A 17065-nucleotide genomic window follows, 5' to 3' on the forward strand; every position below is an offset into this window, starting at 1 on the left:
CTGATGATGCAGCATTGTCCATTGCTCCTAATTACTTCTTCAGAGGTTTCTTCTGCACTAGCGGTGTTGCTGCCATTCCCTTGTTGTTGTTGGGCTTTTTCTGTGCATGCTCTTGTATGACTTGCACACTGCTGGTGAGTGGTACTTGCTTGTAATTCCTGTCCCCCTTCCAAATGCTGGGCATTGTTCTGACTTCTATTGTTTTCATACTCTGTATATCTTCTTGTGTTTTTCACTGCGCAACATTTGTTTTTTCTGTATCCTGTCCTTTATCTTTAAAATCTTTGATTCCCTAAAATAACAGTATTTGTCTGGTCTGGGTGAAGCTTTACTTGACAGATATCTTGTTGAGGATTAATTATGGACCTTCCCATAGACCAAGGTCTACTTTGCTTAGTCAGGGCTCAACCTCTCAAAAGTGTCTAATGAGGCAGTTGGCCAGAGATTAGTCACCTTATCTCCTGCTTTTACCCTCTGCTTAAAAGCATCACAAGCATCTATCTCTTTTTTATAGAATGCCTCACATTTCTGTAATGAGCCTCGGAATTCATCTCTCTTTGCCAAACTAAATGAAAATCAGTTGCATAACCATGGAAAATACAAATTTCTTTAAAACTGAGTGTTAACAGAAACAGTGTCTGCTGCTGCTACCAGTTCCTTGCAGATACAGATTATTTACATTTCTCTTCATGGGAGGGTTTAGATAAGTATGGAAATTTCCTGAGGTGCCTCTACTTTTTACCTATTGGGAGTAAAAAATTACCTGCTTTGCAACCCTAGAGCCTCAGCCAAGAAATTTATTTATGAAGAGATGGAAAGCTGGCAGCTTTTTTCTTTTTTTTATATCTGGTCTTGGTCTATTACTTTGCTTGGGAGACAGTTAATATAATTCAACTAGTAAGCAACAAATAATATCTGTCTTTATTGCTACCATAATTTTGTAATTGATGTGGCCATAGAGGAAAGCCTCAGAATGATGTTTACTTCCAAACCATCCAGGTTGTGTTCAAAAATAAGCCTCTGTAAATCTGCTGAAAGTAGCAATGTGTTGCTGAACAAAAAGCAAGTTTGTAGATCCAAATACACGATTAAGATACAAAAATAAAGTCTACCCTTGAGAGCTGCATAGATATTGGTGGAAGACTCAGAGAAGGTTAAGTAAATTAATTAAATTTTTTGTCTAATCTGTGAACCACAATTAAATATGGAATGCAGGCTTCTGCTTTGAAAGTGCCAGGCCCACCAGACCTATAAGGGCTTTAGTTCATGTCAGCTCCAAATCTCTCCAGCTCCTACATATTGAATGGTATTGTACTCAAGACTCAGATAATACCTGATAAATTCACAACATCCACAATAAATTATGCTAATTTGGACTAAATCACCCCTAATTCAGGGTAAGAGTATCTACATGGAGAATTAGTCATAAAGAATGCATTCTGATTATAAAAATAATATCAATTTTAGAATAAACTCCCCATGAAGGAAAGACACACCTGCAAAGCAATTGAAGGCAGAGTGAACTAGTGTAATTGAAATGCTGATGGTCCAGAAGAAAAAGGAGTTTTAATTAAAGTGTTTAAAGAGCGAATGCCTAAGCTCGCAGGTGGAATACCTACACTTTGCTGCGCTACGGGTCCTCACTGTGTGTTTCCAACAAAGGCTGTCCTGCTCTGGATTTAAGTGGTTATAAGTGAAGTTAAGGGAAGAAAGGTATCTAGGTTGTGTAAATAGGTTCAATTTCTCTTTCAGGGCAGTCAGTGAACACACTTCCAGGCCACGGGGATCATCTTAAATACAAGCTGAGTTTAGTCCAGCATGAATCTCGTGTGTGTTATTGAGCCAGCTGCAAGAGAAGAATGAGAGTGGGGAACAACCCAGTAAGATTAGGAATTCATCTTGTCCTCGTGAGTACTAATGCCTGCAAATTTATAGATGGATATGTTCATGTCTGAAGCAACTGCCTTTTGGATTTGCTGATCGTGCAGAAGCGGTATGCAAAACGGGAGGAGGAGGAGGCAAGGAAGGGAGGGTGGCTCTAGGACCCATACGAGCCTTCCCGAGCAGGAGGTGGGAATTTTCCTCCAAGGCAGCAGGAGCCCAAGCCCGGTCTCAGAGCTCCAGCGGAGCCCGCAGGAAGAGCCTGGCACATCCCCTCCATAGCCGCGCACCCGGGTGGGACCAGCCCGCACCCCGCAGAGCCATGAACCGGCTACCACAGCTGGTGCTGTGGGTCACCGCAGTGGGTAAGGAACTTATTTTTCTTCCCCCTTATCTCCTTATTTTGCAAAGTCCCTCTTCTGCCCAGAGACTCAGACTTATTGCCCCTTCCCTTTTACCTTTAAAACCAGAAAAATGTTCTTTTCAGAACAGTAGGGGGAAAAGGGGAGATGGGGAGTGAAAGTACATGCATGAAACATATATAAAGTGCGTGACATGAGGGAAGATGAATCTTGATGGTTATTGATTGTAAGTAAATTTTGTTCACTGAAATGAATAGGTGATCTGTAGTTTTAGAAAAGCTGCTGCTGTCGAGGCTCTGAGGCTGGATGCAGGCAGTAGTTGTACAAGGGTTCAGCATGAAACTAACAGCTTTACCCTAGGACCATTTTGTTTCTCTGGCTATTGGATTGTTTTCTTTGGGGCTGTTTTAGAGAGGTGGGTGAAAGTAATGCTCCAGGAGTAGAGAAGGTTGCTTACAGGAAAGGGTGTCGTTTGGAGAGGATGCTTTGTTTAAGCAGGGAGATGAGGGACAGAGATAAAGAGAGAAGAAAATATTTGGACTATAAAAGGTGGACTTAGGAGCTCCCACCTGGAAAGTGGTTCTCAGGCTAAGTTTTGAAAGGAATCTTTGTGCTGCTGTTTGTCACTGTCAGCTTTGGTTCTGAAGTACAGCAAAAGAAATGAAGTGACAGTAGGAGAGAAGAGAGATGTTAGGAGGGAAGCTGCAGGAATAGGAGAGAAGTTGGGAGGTGGAAGCATGCATGCAACCAAAGATAGGAGAATAAAGTAGGAGTGGGACACATTTACTATATGTGCACAGTGCCAAGCAAATTAGGAAAGAAAAGCCTCAATCAGGACATGCTGAACTTCTCAGAGATCTGCAGTTACAGTAGTACCACCAGTGTAGATACAGTGACTACAACTTGACCCTTAGACAAGGATCAGGAGACACTTTGTATTTCTCAGTGTAACAGATCATGTAACTTCCACGCAGGAAAGGAGGAAAGGCAAACAGGTTGTTGGCCGCTACAGCTAGCTCTTGCTAGCGCAGTGCATTTCTCTCTCTGACTAAATGATGAACTTGCATATATTTACTTTTATATGAAGACACACTGGGACATTAGTTTCTAAGCAGGTTTCATGATTTAGTTCTATTTACAATTGTATGTTAAGGCATAGCACAGAGTTTTTGATTTCAGGCTATTTCTGGCCTTTTATTTCTATTGGGAGGAAGGAGGTTGTTTTACTTTCAAAGGGTCCCAGGACAAATGTGCCTCATGCTAGCAGAGCTGTATGTCCCTAAAGCCTCAACTTTTATGGCATGTGGTCTCATCAAGAACTGCTAAGTATCTTTCCAGTGTTTTTGGTGGAGTGGCTTTCAACATGCAAGTAAGATTAATGTAAGGAACAATAATTATATTTGCTGTATATCCAAGTCTATGATATGAAGCATGTCTGTATTAGGAAAGAGATTTAAAAAAGGGTGTGTTACAGAAAGAGTAAGTAAAGAGCTAAATGAAAATAAGCGTACATTTTACAATCTCTCTCCAATCTTCTGCCAAAAATAATCTCAATCACCCAGGGTGAGACTTCAATGCGTGAGCATTTAACTGTGTAGCTGCTGTCATAATCTTCACATGGGGGTTCCTTGCCTCACTATGAGGGCTATTATGGTCAGCTCTCAGACTCTATAGTCAATTAATTTAAAAACCACTTGTATTTCCACTGCAGAATTTTTACTGCAGCATATTATTGGAGTGGCTTTACATTTCCCTCTTTATTTAGAAAGCCCAAGGTCCAAGTGATGAGGGATTTGCAGGTCCTATTTTCTCTCTTTTATTTTCCTGGCTGGCATATGAATTTCTAATGAGCTCTGTCATAAAAGAATGATTTCAGAGTTCCCATCCACTGACAATTTTTGGCACATCGAAACACTGGGGGATGTTGTAACTCCTCTTGGTGCAAAAATTAAGACACTATGAGAAAATTCAGGAAGTTGTAGAGAACGACAGTAGGAAAAAACCCTCAGAAAAAGAACCACCAAACCGAAGGTAACAAAACCAGGAAAGGACTCAGGGCACAGGTATGCATTGCATTGTTCAGTGTGAAAGCCACTTCACAGTCATTTGGAGGCTCAGGTTGCACACTAACCTCAGGTCTCAGGAGGTGGTTAGGAATAAGGTGAAAAAAGCTGCCAAATGAATGTCTGGGAGAATTTCCTTTATTTTAAGCACAAGTGTTACTTTGGGCCTTCATATTGGATTCTTTTCTTTTGATTACTTGAGCTTGGTGAGGGCTGGGTAGGTCCGTCCTTTCCTCTTCTGTGAGAAACCAGGCTGTGCTTGGCCACATGTCATACTCTTGCCTTTGATTGTGTAGAGCCAGCTATCTGCAAAATTACAGCAGAACATTCATACTGAGCAAACCTCAACCATCCTTCTGAATGTGTGGTCAGGTTTATGTCATTGCTCAGAGTTTAGCTATTGAGTATAACCACAGTCCGTGAGATAATATTAGCAGAGGCATTTTGTCAGGATTTCTTTACAGTCCCTTCCAGCACTTGTAGTGCAGATGTCACAGAATAGGGTAACTTACATTAAATTTCAGCCTGGTGAACAGTTATGGTTTTGGGTTTTGTTGAATCCTTTCTAAGGCAGAGAAGCATAGGAAGCTTGATGGTGGGTTTAGGAGTAAGACAGCCAGCTTTTTGTTTGGGGAATGGTGTATCAGTGTGGCAATGAAGAACCCCCCATTCCTGGACGCTTGCATCTGTCTAACAAACAGTTTTCAGAAGCCCTAAACTTTTTGTGTCTCGCCCTGGGTTTATCTGCCTCTCAGAACTGAGTTGACCTGTTTTGTAGAAGGAGTATTAACTGGCTTAAGTTTAGTTAGTCCACATGAGCATGAAGATATGGAAGTACCTTATTTTGTTGTAAGCCAACTTAAAATAAACCAGTGCCTCTATTTCACTTAGACAAACATTTAGTGCTTTGTGAATCCCTTTGTTGGAGGAGAGCATGTCAAGCATGAAAGGGATGGGACCCTGTCTTCTCTTTTGTCTCTTCATCGAAGAACTTCTCTCTTATTTTCTTCTTCTTGTGCCTATCTCTGCTCAGTTAAAGTAGCACACAGGAGCAGTAGTGGTTTCACTTACATGGTTCCAACCAGAACAGCATCGAATGATCCTTGAAATTTGTCTTAGGAGTTGTATCCACAGTGCTTTACTGTGCAAATGACAGCATGTCTCCATACACTGTGCCCAGTCCGAATATCCAATTCAAGGCGCTATGGCTGTCACTGAAAGTCAAATATTGGGTGGATGCCTTGAAATGAAAACAAGACAGTTCTTTTTAAGTCATGGACATTACCAAGTTGAGGAGTCTTTGAAATACAGTGGAAAAGGATATGATAAATCTATGGGAATCCCACAGTAAGGGAGCACATGCAGGCAAACACAGGGATTTCTAAACTGCATCAGGAGGGAGGACTAAGTTGCAGGAGGCAGAAATCAGGTAGTGAGCCACCTGTACTTTTACTTTAGAGCTGAAGTCAATGTCTTATGAGCAGCCATAGAAGAAATCCATCTTTCTGTCCATGTCACATAGCTGCACATTTTCTAATTAATCCATAAGATCAAAGTTGGAGAAAAGGATGCCTCACTCCAGTGAAGTTTCAAAAGCATTCCTCTCCCACTCCCTGGAGTACTAAACAGATACACAGGATAGGAGGGTTCCTGTATTCAGCCTGCTTGTATACGTGAAGCAGTGCATGCTGGCTGTGCTGGTGTGTGGAAGTGCATCTGTGATATCTGTGACAAGAGTGGAGAGAAATTTTCATCTTGAATTAATTTTAGTGAAAACTGCTGATGTGTGACAATAAAGTGAAATGCTTCATAAAGTGGTCTAGGTTTTGAGCTGCTACATTTGGTCATTTGTTTTGTGTGTGCACCAGGTAGTTCGTACTGAGACATTCAAATATATCTACATGTTTTAATTATTTTTTTTTTATTTCACACTTTTGCACAGAAAAGCCTTGCATTCAGAAATCTGAAATATTTATTTCAAAAGCATAAAACATGATTAGTTATTAAATGTTTCGTTTTGACATGAGCTCTTCTAGTCCAGCACTCCCTGAAGTGTATTGGTCTGTGCAATTTTATAAAACTTCTGCTCTGGAAGATTTTTAGGTTGACCTGTGACAGGTTTTTGCTTGGTTTGCTTTTTTAAAATCTCTTTGGGCTTGCCAGTAATTTGGAAAATCCTGAATTAAAACTGTCCAGTTATTTTATAATATCACATTCCAATCTGTACATGGACTTGTGCATGCAGGTGATTGTTCTTAGGCTGATGCTCATTACTCTACATGCAGACAGTGACTGTACTGTTTGTAGCTTGGTATTGGGTCAAGTTTCTCAGAAATAAAAGAAACAAAAGTAACTTTTTGCAAACCTTTAGTAAAAGCAGAAGCACAAAGTGGCTGCTGAAAGGAGAGGCAGGCGAGCTCTTTCCAGAAATATATGGAGAGGAAGGAGCCCACAGGGTTCATAGTTAACTTAAATTGATGGATGTCTACGGGAATACAGTTACAGCCATGCAACATCTTGCCTTCTGTATCTGGAGACTTTTATCTGAGACTCTTACGAGTAAGCATGATTCCTGTATTGAATCCTTAAATCAGAGGAGGAAAATAATGACATTAATTATGTTAATTAATTGGATCAGGCTTATAGTCTTTTCCTGCCTCTCAGCATCAGTCCTTCCTCTTACAATTCCTCTTCCTCCCATTCCATTATAATTGCTCCTCTGCTTCTCTCGTCTACTGGCATGTAACAAACCCAGTGCTTTCATGTGGCCCGCTAACGGCATGTCCAAAGATGAAACCCATGGCAGGTAGGAGAGCAGGCTGGCTTGGAAAAGGAGTGAATTGTAGTGTTTGATGAGAGGTGACTTGTAGCTGACAGATGTGCTCTGAGTGTGTAGGGAGAACAGCTCCCTTATGAGAGTGCTAACAGACCACAGTGGTGTGTTGTGTGTTGCAGGAGGAACACAGAGAGCCTTTGTTTCAGATTGTGACTTGTTCAGCACCACTAGGTTACAGAGGGTCTGTGCCTGGGGAAGGTCAGCTTCCCGCCTTTTTGTGCTGGATGCACAGGAGGGAAGTCAAGGTGTAGAACCTTTACAATTAAGCAAATGTGGTGTCAGGACCTCTCTGGGCCTCTGCAGTGCTTAAAGGATTACAGCTTCCAGGCAAGCAGCAGGGTGTCACTGAAACATTTTGCTTTCCTCAAGGTGGTGTATCTCCATGTTGTGGCTTCTCCCAGTTGTACCCTACCAGCACAACTGGACCCGTGAGCAGAAATGGAAACAGAGAGAAATGACATAAAAGGAAACAAAGGTGACATTCCAGTCTTCCTCACCTAGAAAAAGCAACTCTGCCATGTGTACTGAGTAAATAAAGAGCTCAGAATTTCAGTGAGATATTCACCCACAGGCCAAATGCTATCTTTTTAGGAGAATTTCAGGTTGATTTTCTATATGTGCTCCCTAAGAAAAAGCTGGCTGTAAAACCATGAAACTTGACACAATTTTCCACTTGTTGGTGAAAAACTTAAGATTTCCAGCTGGCTTTATATTTATTTTAGGCATTTGGACTATGTGATTGTTGTAGGTCCCTTCCAACTGAACTATTCTATTCCCTGTGAAGGTATAAACCTCCCTGACATTAGCACTGATTGAGTTTAAAAACCTATTGTACAACAACCTCATCAGAGTTAGTCAAGAATAAGAGTGAAATATAGAATTATAATATAAAATTAAAAGCTGAAGTCTTTTCAAAAAGCACAGATTTATCCTTGCAACTCAGATGAACTTTTGCCCTGTCTAATGGGAGAACCATGTCTTTTAATAAGACATCACAGATTTTCAGCTAATTGGTATCTGAAATCCCATAAGCTTTGGCTTATCAGCCAAGAATGATGCATTTATTCATGTACTTCAGTTGCTCAGTTAGGTTTTTTTTTTCCCAGTTTGTAGCACAGCATGTGTTTGAGGGCATAAACAGCCGAACTTTCTGGAGTTAGAGCATCCACACCTCTCCTCTGTGTCTATGTTTATGGTGATACATATTTACATATTAAAAATACAGGAGTGATGAAGTAACTGAGAGTGACAGTAGTAAGTGACATGAAAGGATGTGATGGTGTTCTGTTGCACAGAATTAAGTACAGGAGGTGATAAGTATCTATTCCTACCTTGTTCTGGTGAAGAGTTTTGTGCTATTCAGAAGCCAGTAGAAACCCAAACTGGATGTTTTTCTCCTGCCTTGAAGCAGAACTGAGGGTCATGCTGGAAATTCAATGAGAGCTGCACCAGACAGGTTACTGGTTCAGAGTCATAGTCGGCTGGAATCACAATTCCCACATCAGAGGTGCTGTTGGAAGTGCCTGCTTCCATGCAGTCATGCAGGGCTGGTTTGAGTGGCTCTGTGGTTGTGACCAAGACCTTTTTCTATATGCTGAGGGTGAACTCTGCTTGTGCACTTTCCCTTGTAGCTCTGCCTTACAATATCTGCTCTGCTTTCCTGGCCTTAGGGAGGCAGGAGGAAACTGGAGACACACACAGAGGAGAGGAGGTGGCCAAGGCTGGGCGGCAGAGCAGGATGAAGGAATTCTTTTCCAATGGAGATGAGGAGCCCAGCCAGTGTGGTTTTGGATTACCAAAAGAGGGGTTAGCAGCTGTCAGCCTGAACTCAAGCAACCTCAGGCAAAGCTGAATTCACTCTGGAACAGAACTGAACAATGGCTTTGCTTCACTGGATAATTAATTTGGTGGTTTTGCAGCCCCCTGTGCCTTGACTAATATTTTAGACAATGCAGGAGCATGGATGATTATGCTTACACACTTCTAATAACTCAGATGTCTTGATTTTAAAAAATTTTCTGGGTTTGTTGTTATATTTAACTGCAGTTTAAATTTTCCAAATATTTGCTCTTTATATTTTTTTTTTTCCTACTGAGCTCTGAGTGATTAAAGACCTATTTATTACTTAGGCTTCAGCAAATAGAATCACATAAAAGCATGACTGCTTAAAATTTCCATGGTCTCTAACATGTTTTTAGAGTTTTCTCTGTGGTATTTTGATGTGTACTGTGCTGGAATTCAAATCTCTTTACATGAGTAACACTTTTAAAGTATGTAGTTCACAACAGGAGCATTTTCTGTGTTTATAGTCACTGCAGGAACCCAAATAGTATTTAAAACCTCGGAAGGAAGCTTTCTTTAACCCCATGCAGGCAAACAGTTCAGACTAGAGTTTAGTGAGAAACTGGACTTTATGAATCCTATAAGCCCTGATAGCATAATCATTGCTATTACTAATTTTTTTCAACTTTCCTGAAGTCCCACATGCCTCCTGGCCCTTCAAGATCTATCAGGTTCTTAGAAGAATCTAAACTTTCCCAGAGTTTGACATTGTGTTCCTCAGTCTGTTGCAGTCCTACAGACAAAAGTCAGTAAAATTTGCAAAAAATGAACTTGTGAATTAATTATAAGCAAAACAACGGGAGTAAACCAAGCTGGATTTTATTTAGCTGTGTTAAAAGGGCTTGTGTTCTAGCCGTTTAGATGGATAGAAAACTGGGAGATGTATGCAGATCTAGCTCTTTTCACCTCATCTAGGGCTGTACTAGATTGGTCTGATGAGACACAAGCATTTAGCCTACCTTCCAAAAGCTATTTTCATTTTTTATTTGCTGAATTTTGGACAGGGCATAAGATTTTTATTTCTTACCTTCATATTTTGATTCCCACACAATTTTTTTCCCTCTTGTACGCCTTCCTGTATATATATGTGTGTGTGTGAAAATTAATGAAAGGAAAAATATGGTGGGTGGGGTTTTTTTGCAGATTATTTGGAACTTATTTTAGAACCTGAAAATATGTGGAAAACCCCTTTGCTCTAAACATGTTGTCTTCCCGCATACTGTACACTACTCAGGGGCTGCTTTTGATTTTGCATGATAGTACATTAATTGTTTATTTTATATAGTGATTACAGTTTTTCAGGGATCTGTGCAGCATGTGAGTGTACAGGTTATCAGCTTTGGTAAATCTAGCCAGTAGTTGTTTTCAATTGAGTTTCAGAAGAAATTACAATCACTTTTGTACTAAGGTATACGTAGGGTAAGATGGAGAAGTTATTTCATTACTGGTAGGAATTGCTTTGTGGCTGCAATAAGAAGGATTGATGAGAAGCAACAGCCCAATTAATACTGTTATTGATATTCTTCCACTGAGAAAGGTGAGGCGTAACTTATACCAAGTTGTTGTGGTTTAATCCCAGCCAGCAATGAAGCCCTATGCAGCCATTCACTCACTCCCCCACCAGTCGGAGTGGGGGGACAATCAGGAGGGCAAAAGTCAGAGAACTCAGGGGTTAGGGTAAACACAGTTTGATAGGGAAAACAAAAGCCGTGCACACAAGCAAAACAAAACAAGGAATTCATGCACTGCTTCCCATAGGCAAAGAGGTGCTCACCCATCTCCAGGAGAGGGGCCCTTATCACATGTAATGGTGACTTGGGAAGACAAACACCATCACTCTGAACATCCCCCTCTTCCTTTTTCTTCCCCACATTTTTTATGCTGATCATGAAGCCACACGGTCTGGAATATCCCTTTGGTCAGTTGGCATCACCTGTCCTGGCTGTGTCTCCTCCCAACCTTCCATGCACCTCCAGTCCCCTCACTGCTGTGGCAGCATGGAAAGCAGAAGAGGCCTCAGCTCTGTGTAAGCTCAGCAATAATAAAAACATCACTATATTGTCATCACTATGTTCAGCACCAATCCAAAACATAGCCCCATACCAGCTGCTGTGAAGAAAATTAACTCTGCCCCAGCCAAAAGCAGCACACAAGTAAATGCAGAATTTCAGAAATATAAGTGCTGATTCTTCTACTGGTTTCTTTGGGCTCTTGAGACTGAGTGAACATGGAGGTCAACATCCGGGTGATCTGGTCTCTCCAGCTTGCATGCTTGTCTCAAACTCTCTAGGCAACCCCCAACTGGTTGCAGGGTCTCATCTCAGCTTTGTCAGTTGTACTGCAGGGATGCTTTGAAATGATCTAGGTTAAAAGCTTTCTTGCTTTGTACGTAATTTTAATGTTTCAGTTACGATGTGACCTTTTACAGCTTGTGTTAGGTACAACTGAGGGTATGGTGATTGCCGCACAAGGACAAGAAGGGGATCAGTCTCACTGTGGGGCTAAAAGCAAGGCGTGCTGGGGCAGAAGAAATTGTTCTGGGAAACTCTTAGTCTGCTGGGGTTTGTTTTCTGAATCTCTCCCAACAGTCTTGGAAATAAGTATCTTGTGAAACCAGCCTGTAGGATTAGACATCTGAATTCAGACTATGTGAATACAACCTGATCTGACTCAGGGATGGCTGCTTTTCAATCTCTCCAAGGGAGCAAGTGCTCAATGCCAGCCTAGTCAGCTTGGTGTCAGTGAGCTGGCAACTACCTTATGAATTTGTACCACAGTGAAAACACCTACAATCCTGTTTTACTAACCAGAAAAATATTTGGTTTAGCTATCATTTAGTTCTGGTTTTGACAGTTTCTTATTTTTGGAACGTTAGGTTTTTTGCATTCAGTTAACAAAACTTGTAACAGTTTTAGGGGACAAATTTGGGCTGACAGTCTGAATCCTACCATCGATGCTATGGCACTGAGGAATAAGATATACACCATGATGTTGTGTGCTGTTCAAGTCTCCCCCTAGCCCTTCAGACAAAATAGTCTGCTTTCAACTTTGATCCACACCATGTACAGAGTGTTGTTAAGAGGAGGTACTCTTAAACATTTATGGATAGGACTGAAACTGTTCTGAAGGTGGAGAGTGAGGGTTTGCATTTATCATCTTAAAGGAAGACAGTAAAAAAGTTTTGAGAGCAGGCTTAAATTTTATGCACAAAATGTTTCATACTCTCTAGCATACACAGAAGTGCTCCCATGAGCTTTTAAAGAAACATCAGCTACATACAGGAATATTCTTCAGCATGTCCTTTCATCCTTTGTGACACAAATACACAAAGGGGCAAGAAATAAAGCTGGTCAAAGTATCTTTGTGTAATCTTCCTGAGAATGGCAAAGGGAAAAAGTATAGCAAGCACTGTTTTTCTGTTTTTTGTATTCTCTAAGCTCAGGTTTCACAGATAGGGTTAAAAATCATCAAATTAAACATATTTATGAGCCATCTGGTTTCTGAGACTTTCCAGTTTGTGTTTGCTATCCTGGGTAACTATTAAGTCATTTTTGTTGCTGTAATTTTCATGTCATTACATGGCTCCAGAAACTGCATGTTTAAGAAAAACACTGTAGAGAACTGAATTCAGAGTAGAATTATAAGCACTGGCAGCACTGGAGACATTTGTCATTCTTTCAATCAACCTAATATACTACTAAAAGTAAATGTATAAAATAAATAATTTTTTTCTTTTAGCATGTATTTAAGTTAGGTAATGCAACCTTCCAGCTCTCTTTGCCTACCTTTCTTATAATGTGGCAAGGGGAGTCAGATTTCCTAGGGCTGGTTTTCAGCCACAAGTTTTCTCTATGACTTGGGGAAGACTCCTTAGCCTTGGTGCCTTAATTCTTGTCCTATTTTACCTATTTTATCTCCCTCATTCAGATGTGGTGAGATATAAAACAGTAAATGTTCTAGTTCCTTCAAATAGATCTAGTGCACAGAATTACAGAATTTTTTTTCCTTTCCTTTTTAAAATAAAATATAATTAAGGAGAATCTATAACTCCATTTCACTGGAAATTTGCTTTGAAGAAAAATTTATTCTTTCACATTGAATGTTGGGTTACCAATTAAGTTTTCTACCAGCATTGGCTTTTCCATTGGTAAAGGGCAAAAAAGTGTTTTCCATAAAGGTGTATATATGTATTACTTTTCCATAAAGTATCCTTATTTGCTGCTGAGAAGGCACAACACTGATGAATAGATGTAAAATTCCCTCTTTTTTGTCTGGTGACCTGATTGATATTCTTCCTGCCAGCTTGGTCCTTTGTGACACTGAGTCAATTTTCAGAGTATGGTTTCATCTTAGGAAGAAAGAGAGGAGAGAAGATGGCTGTAATTGCTGGTGTTTGTTTTCTAGGTGCAACCAAATGCTTGTGCTATTTGAAGGAAATGCATTTTGTGAATGCTACTAAAATACACTAATCAGCTTCTCTTTCTCACTCTGCCTTATTTTGACAGAGCAGTGTTCTGAATGTTATTTCCGAAGTCAAATTCAGTTTTATGGGTTTTAGAACCTTTCTGGCTGTTTTGTGTGCTGTGCAAAGCCATTCCCAATTCTCTGCAGCCCTGCTGCCTGCCTTGCTCTTCTGCATGTGGCTTGGTAACTCTTACACACAGTGGATAGGAGTACCTGGCATGGGGAGCTCAGGGAAGGCTGCACTGGCATCTTTACATCTTGTAAGAAATACACAGCTTATTTCTCTGCTTTTCTTACTTGCACCTGGCATGAGCTTTAAAAGGATGCAGAACAATCACCTCATGCCTCTATGCCTTTACTTTCAAAGCCCAGATTCCCAAATGCATAAAAAGGAAGGAATAAGTGTATGCGAAGAATAAAGCACACACTACTCTGGCTGTGTGTGCTTTGGAGGCAGGTATTACTTACAGGAGCAGAAGATTCTAGCCGTGATGCAAGGGAGACATTTGAAATCTTGGCTGACAAACTGTTTAATACACTGCTTAAACTTGTGCTCACTTTAACATTCCACCTTCTTAGCCTCCTCCAAGTGTTTGTTTGACTGCTTTCCTCTTCTGGAGTCCAGCTGGCATTGAGAGACTCAGCTGTTAGGAAGCACATTTGGGAGTCTCAGCTGGCACTGGCAGACTCCACACGCTACTGGAGTACTTGTTGGCAAAGCTGTGGTCCCTACCTTGGAAGCTGGCAACAATTTCTAGCTGAGGCTGTGAGGAAGATGTCTGAAAGGTGTTTGACTCTAGGGCTGCAAGGTTGTGCTGGGGAGATAATAGGAGGGGATGGTGTTTGTCCACCTTCACTGTCACAGTAACCACACCTTCTTCAGACACACAAGTCTGGGCACTGCTCTGCATGCCCTCAACATGTGCAGATACAGCAGCGTCCGTGACTGCCTGCAAAGCCAAGCACAGGCCTCCCTGCGCCCTGCATGCTGCAGCCTGCTCCTTCACAAGGTTGTATCAATGAAGCTTGCCTTAGTAATGTTCTGGGAATGGAGCTGGCTTCTCATCATTCATCCCTGAGAGTAACTTCAAAACCTAGTCTTCTCTGAGGAGGCTCTGAGCATAGAAGACAGTGAAACAGATATTCAGTGTCCCAACAACAACTGCTTCTACACAGCCGTCCAAAAATACTGAGATATAAGAGGATATAGTAAGAGATTCTAGCTTGGCTACTTCAGATATGGTTATGACACTATGGCAGGGTACATGGCACTGGTTTTTTTAACACAAGATGGAATTACTTCCTGTGTGGAGGAACACACAAAGATATAGATGTATACATTTCTTCGCCTCTGTGCATGTGTGTGACTTGATTACGTACGAATGTTGTTAATGTAAATCTATCATTAAGTCACTGTTATAATTATAGTAAATCCTATTGGATGGATTGCTTTATAATTGTTAAATCAGTTAATTATTAAGTGCTGCTAAACCCTTCTGCATCCTTATCTTTTGTGCTTATGTCCTTTGATTCTGATTTGATTTTCCTTTTTATGTTTCATTCATTTGGTAAGTAATAGAGTGAAACTTGCCCCTGAACTCTGTTAAAGTTACAAATTCATGTGAAAATCTGCTTTTTGCCAAAACATTTACCTCTGATTCTTTAAACAGCACAAACCATTCATTTGCAACACAGGGCAATGCAAATAAAATCATATAGTTATTTAGGTTGGAAAAGTCCTTTAAGATTGAGTCCAGCTGTTAATCCCGCACTGCTCAGTCCACCACTAAACCACGTCCCCAAGTGCCACATCTACACATCTTTTGAACACTTTCAGGGATGGTGATTCCACCACTTTCCTGGGCAGCCTGTTCCAGTACCTGAACATCCTTTCAGTGAATAAACTTTTCCTAATGTCCAGTCTAAACTTCCCCTGGCACAACTTGAGGACATTTTTTCTTGTCCTGTCACTTGTTATCCGGCAGAAGAGGCCAAACCTCACCTGACTAGAATCTCCTTTCAGGTAGTTGTTGACAGAGATAAGGTCTCCCCTCAGCCTCCTCCAGGCTAAAACCCCAGCTCCTTCAGCCCCTCCTTGTAAGACTTGTACTCCAGACCCTTCACCAATGCCACTGTCCTTCTCTGGACATGCTCCAGCACCTCAACGTCTTTCTTGTAGTGAGATGCTTCAAAATGTGCTTCCAAAAGGATATACTGTCTACTATTGACTGTGCAGTTCCCTCAGAGTGCGTATGTTGTGCTTGGTCATACCTTCTCATTACTGTAAATAAAGAGACGTTCATGCTCTTCTTGCAAAGAAGCAGTAGTTTTTGTTGACCATGTAGCTGACTTTTGTGGTGATAGGGATTCTTGGAAGTTCTTGGGACGCTTCTGGTATTTACAGGTCATTTGCAACTTCCTGACGCAGACATGTTGAGGCTTTTTCAGGGGGAGCTAGTACAGAAAGGCTGTTTTGAGATGTGTGATTCTGTGAGAGCTCTGGAATGACTTCTGTTGAACACTCTCTCCTCCATTGGGATGATATCTAGTGTAGTACCAAGTGGGCAATGAGAACTCTTGACAATCATATACAGAAAAAAACAGTACTACTCAAATATGTATTTGATCTTTTCCTGTGGATGATAATCTGCTAATTACAGCTACAATTTCAGGCTGTTTAGAACGGAAAAGGTAAAATGATAAGCTGGATGGGTAGTCCATGCATGGTCTAAAGGTACAGAAACTGACAGGTGTGCTGTATTTGGTGGGCATGACAAGAAACCCATCCTTGGTCTGATAGTGCCTTTCTGGATATCAGAAGAGTGTGCACTGGAATCATAGGAATTGTGTGGAATTAAAGAGCCTTTCAGGCAATGTCTGTGTTAACTGTTATAAACTACATGTCACTGTGAGTAAAGGACTTAAGTCTTTTATAAAGGACTCCATGTTGATATACTGCACTGGGGGCACTGTTCCTTTAGGGACCTGTGATTCAGGCTTTTAATGAGGATGAACAGAAAGAAAACGGTGCAGACTTTTGACCTCATTTTGTTTGTTTTCCTCATTGTGCTGGCTGGTGTCCTGGGAGCAAAGAGCTACGGCTGTCTGCTGTTCTTAGGTTGCTCATTTGGGGACTGAAGAATAGAAATCTCATTTTTCTCCCTTGTATGGACAGGTCTGGACTGACCCTTCGCCAGTGAAGAAACTGTAGCCCCAGGCCAGCAGTAGTCAGACACTTTAGGGTTCTCTAGGGACACTCTACTGGAGTATGTAGTATCATTCATAACTCTCTGATAAAGGCCTGGTTAAAGCTGAAGGGAGCTGATGTTCTCCTGCCAATTCCCCTCCTATCACCTCCAGAGACTGAGTGCTCTTCTTGGGATTCCAAAATAACTTAGTGAATCAGAAGATAAGTAGTAGTGAAACAGGTCTGGCCTACAGCACCCACAGTGTTTCATGAATTCACTCTAATAAAAGATGGTTTTCTTTTCTCTTGCACAAACATAAGAGCCTGGTATGAGGCATCCAGAAAATTCAGTATTCATGTCTTCTGTTTATATACAGTAGTTTTTATGTGCTTGTTTCTCATGCAATAAGCACTTTTCAGTGATACCTTT

General features: G+C 41.1%; 1 protein-coding gene across 1 annotated transcript in view; it reads left to right on the forward strand.

The window, feature by feature from the left end:
* Nucleotides 1-2119: 2119 nt before the first annotated feature.
* LTK (leukocyte receptor tyrosine kinase) overlaps nt 2120-17065 on the forward strand; it is a 95817-nt gene continuing 80871 nt past the window's right edge. Inside the window, 1 exon segment of the mRNA XM_032111365.1 lies at nt 2120-2246. Coding sequence (XP_031967256.1) covers nt 2204-2246 — 43 coding nt within the window. The 5' untranslated portion in view covers nt 2120-2203.

The sequence above is a fragment of the Corvus moneduloides genome, chromosome 6 (genome assembly GCF_009650955.1).
Source record: "Corvus moneduloides isolate bCorMon1 chromosome 6, bCorMon1.pri, whole genome shotgun sequence".
NCBI classification, from domain to species: domain Eukaryota; kingdom Metazoa; phylum Chordata; class Aves; order Passeriformes; family Corvidae; genus Corvus; species Corvus moneduloides.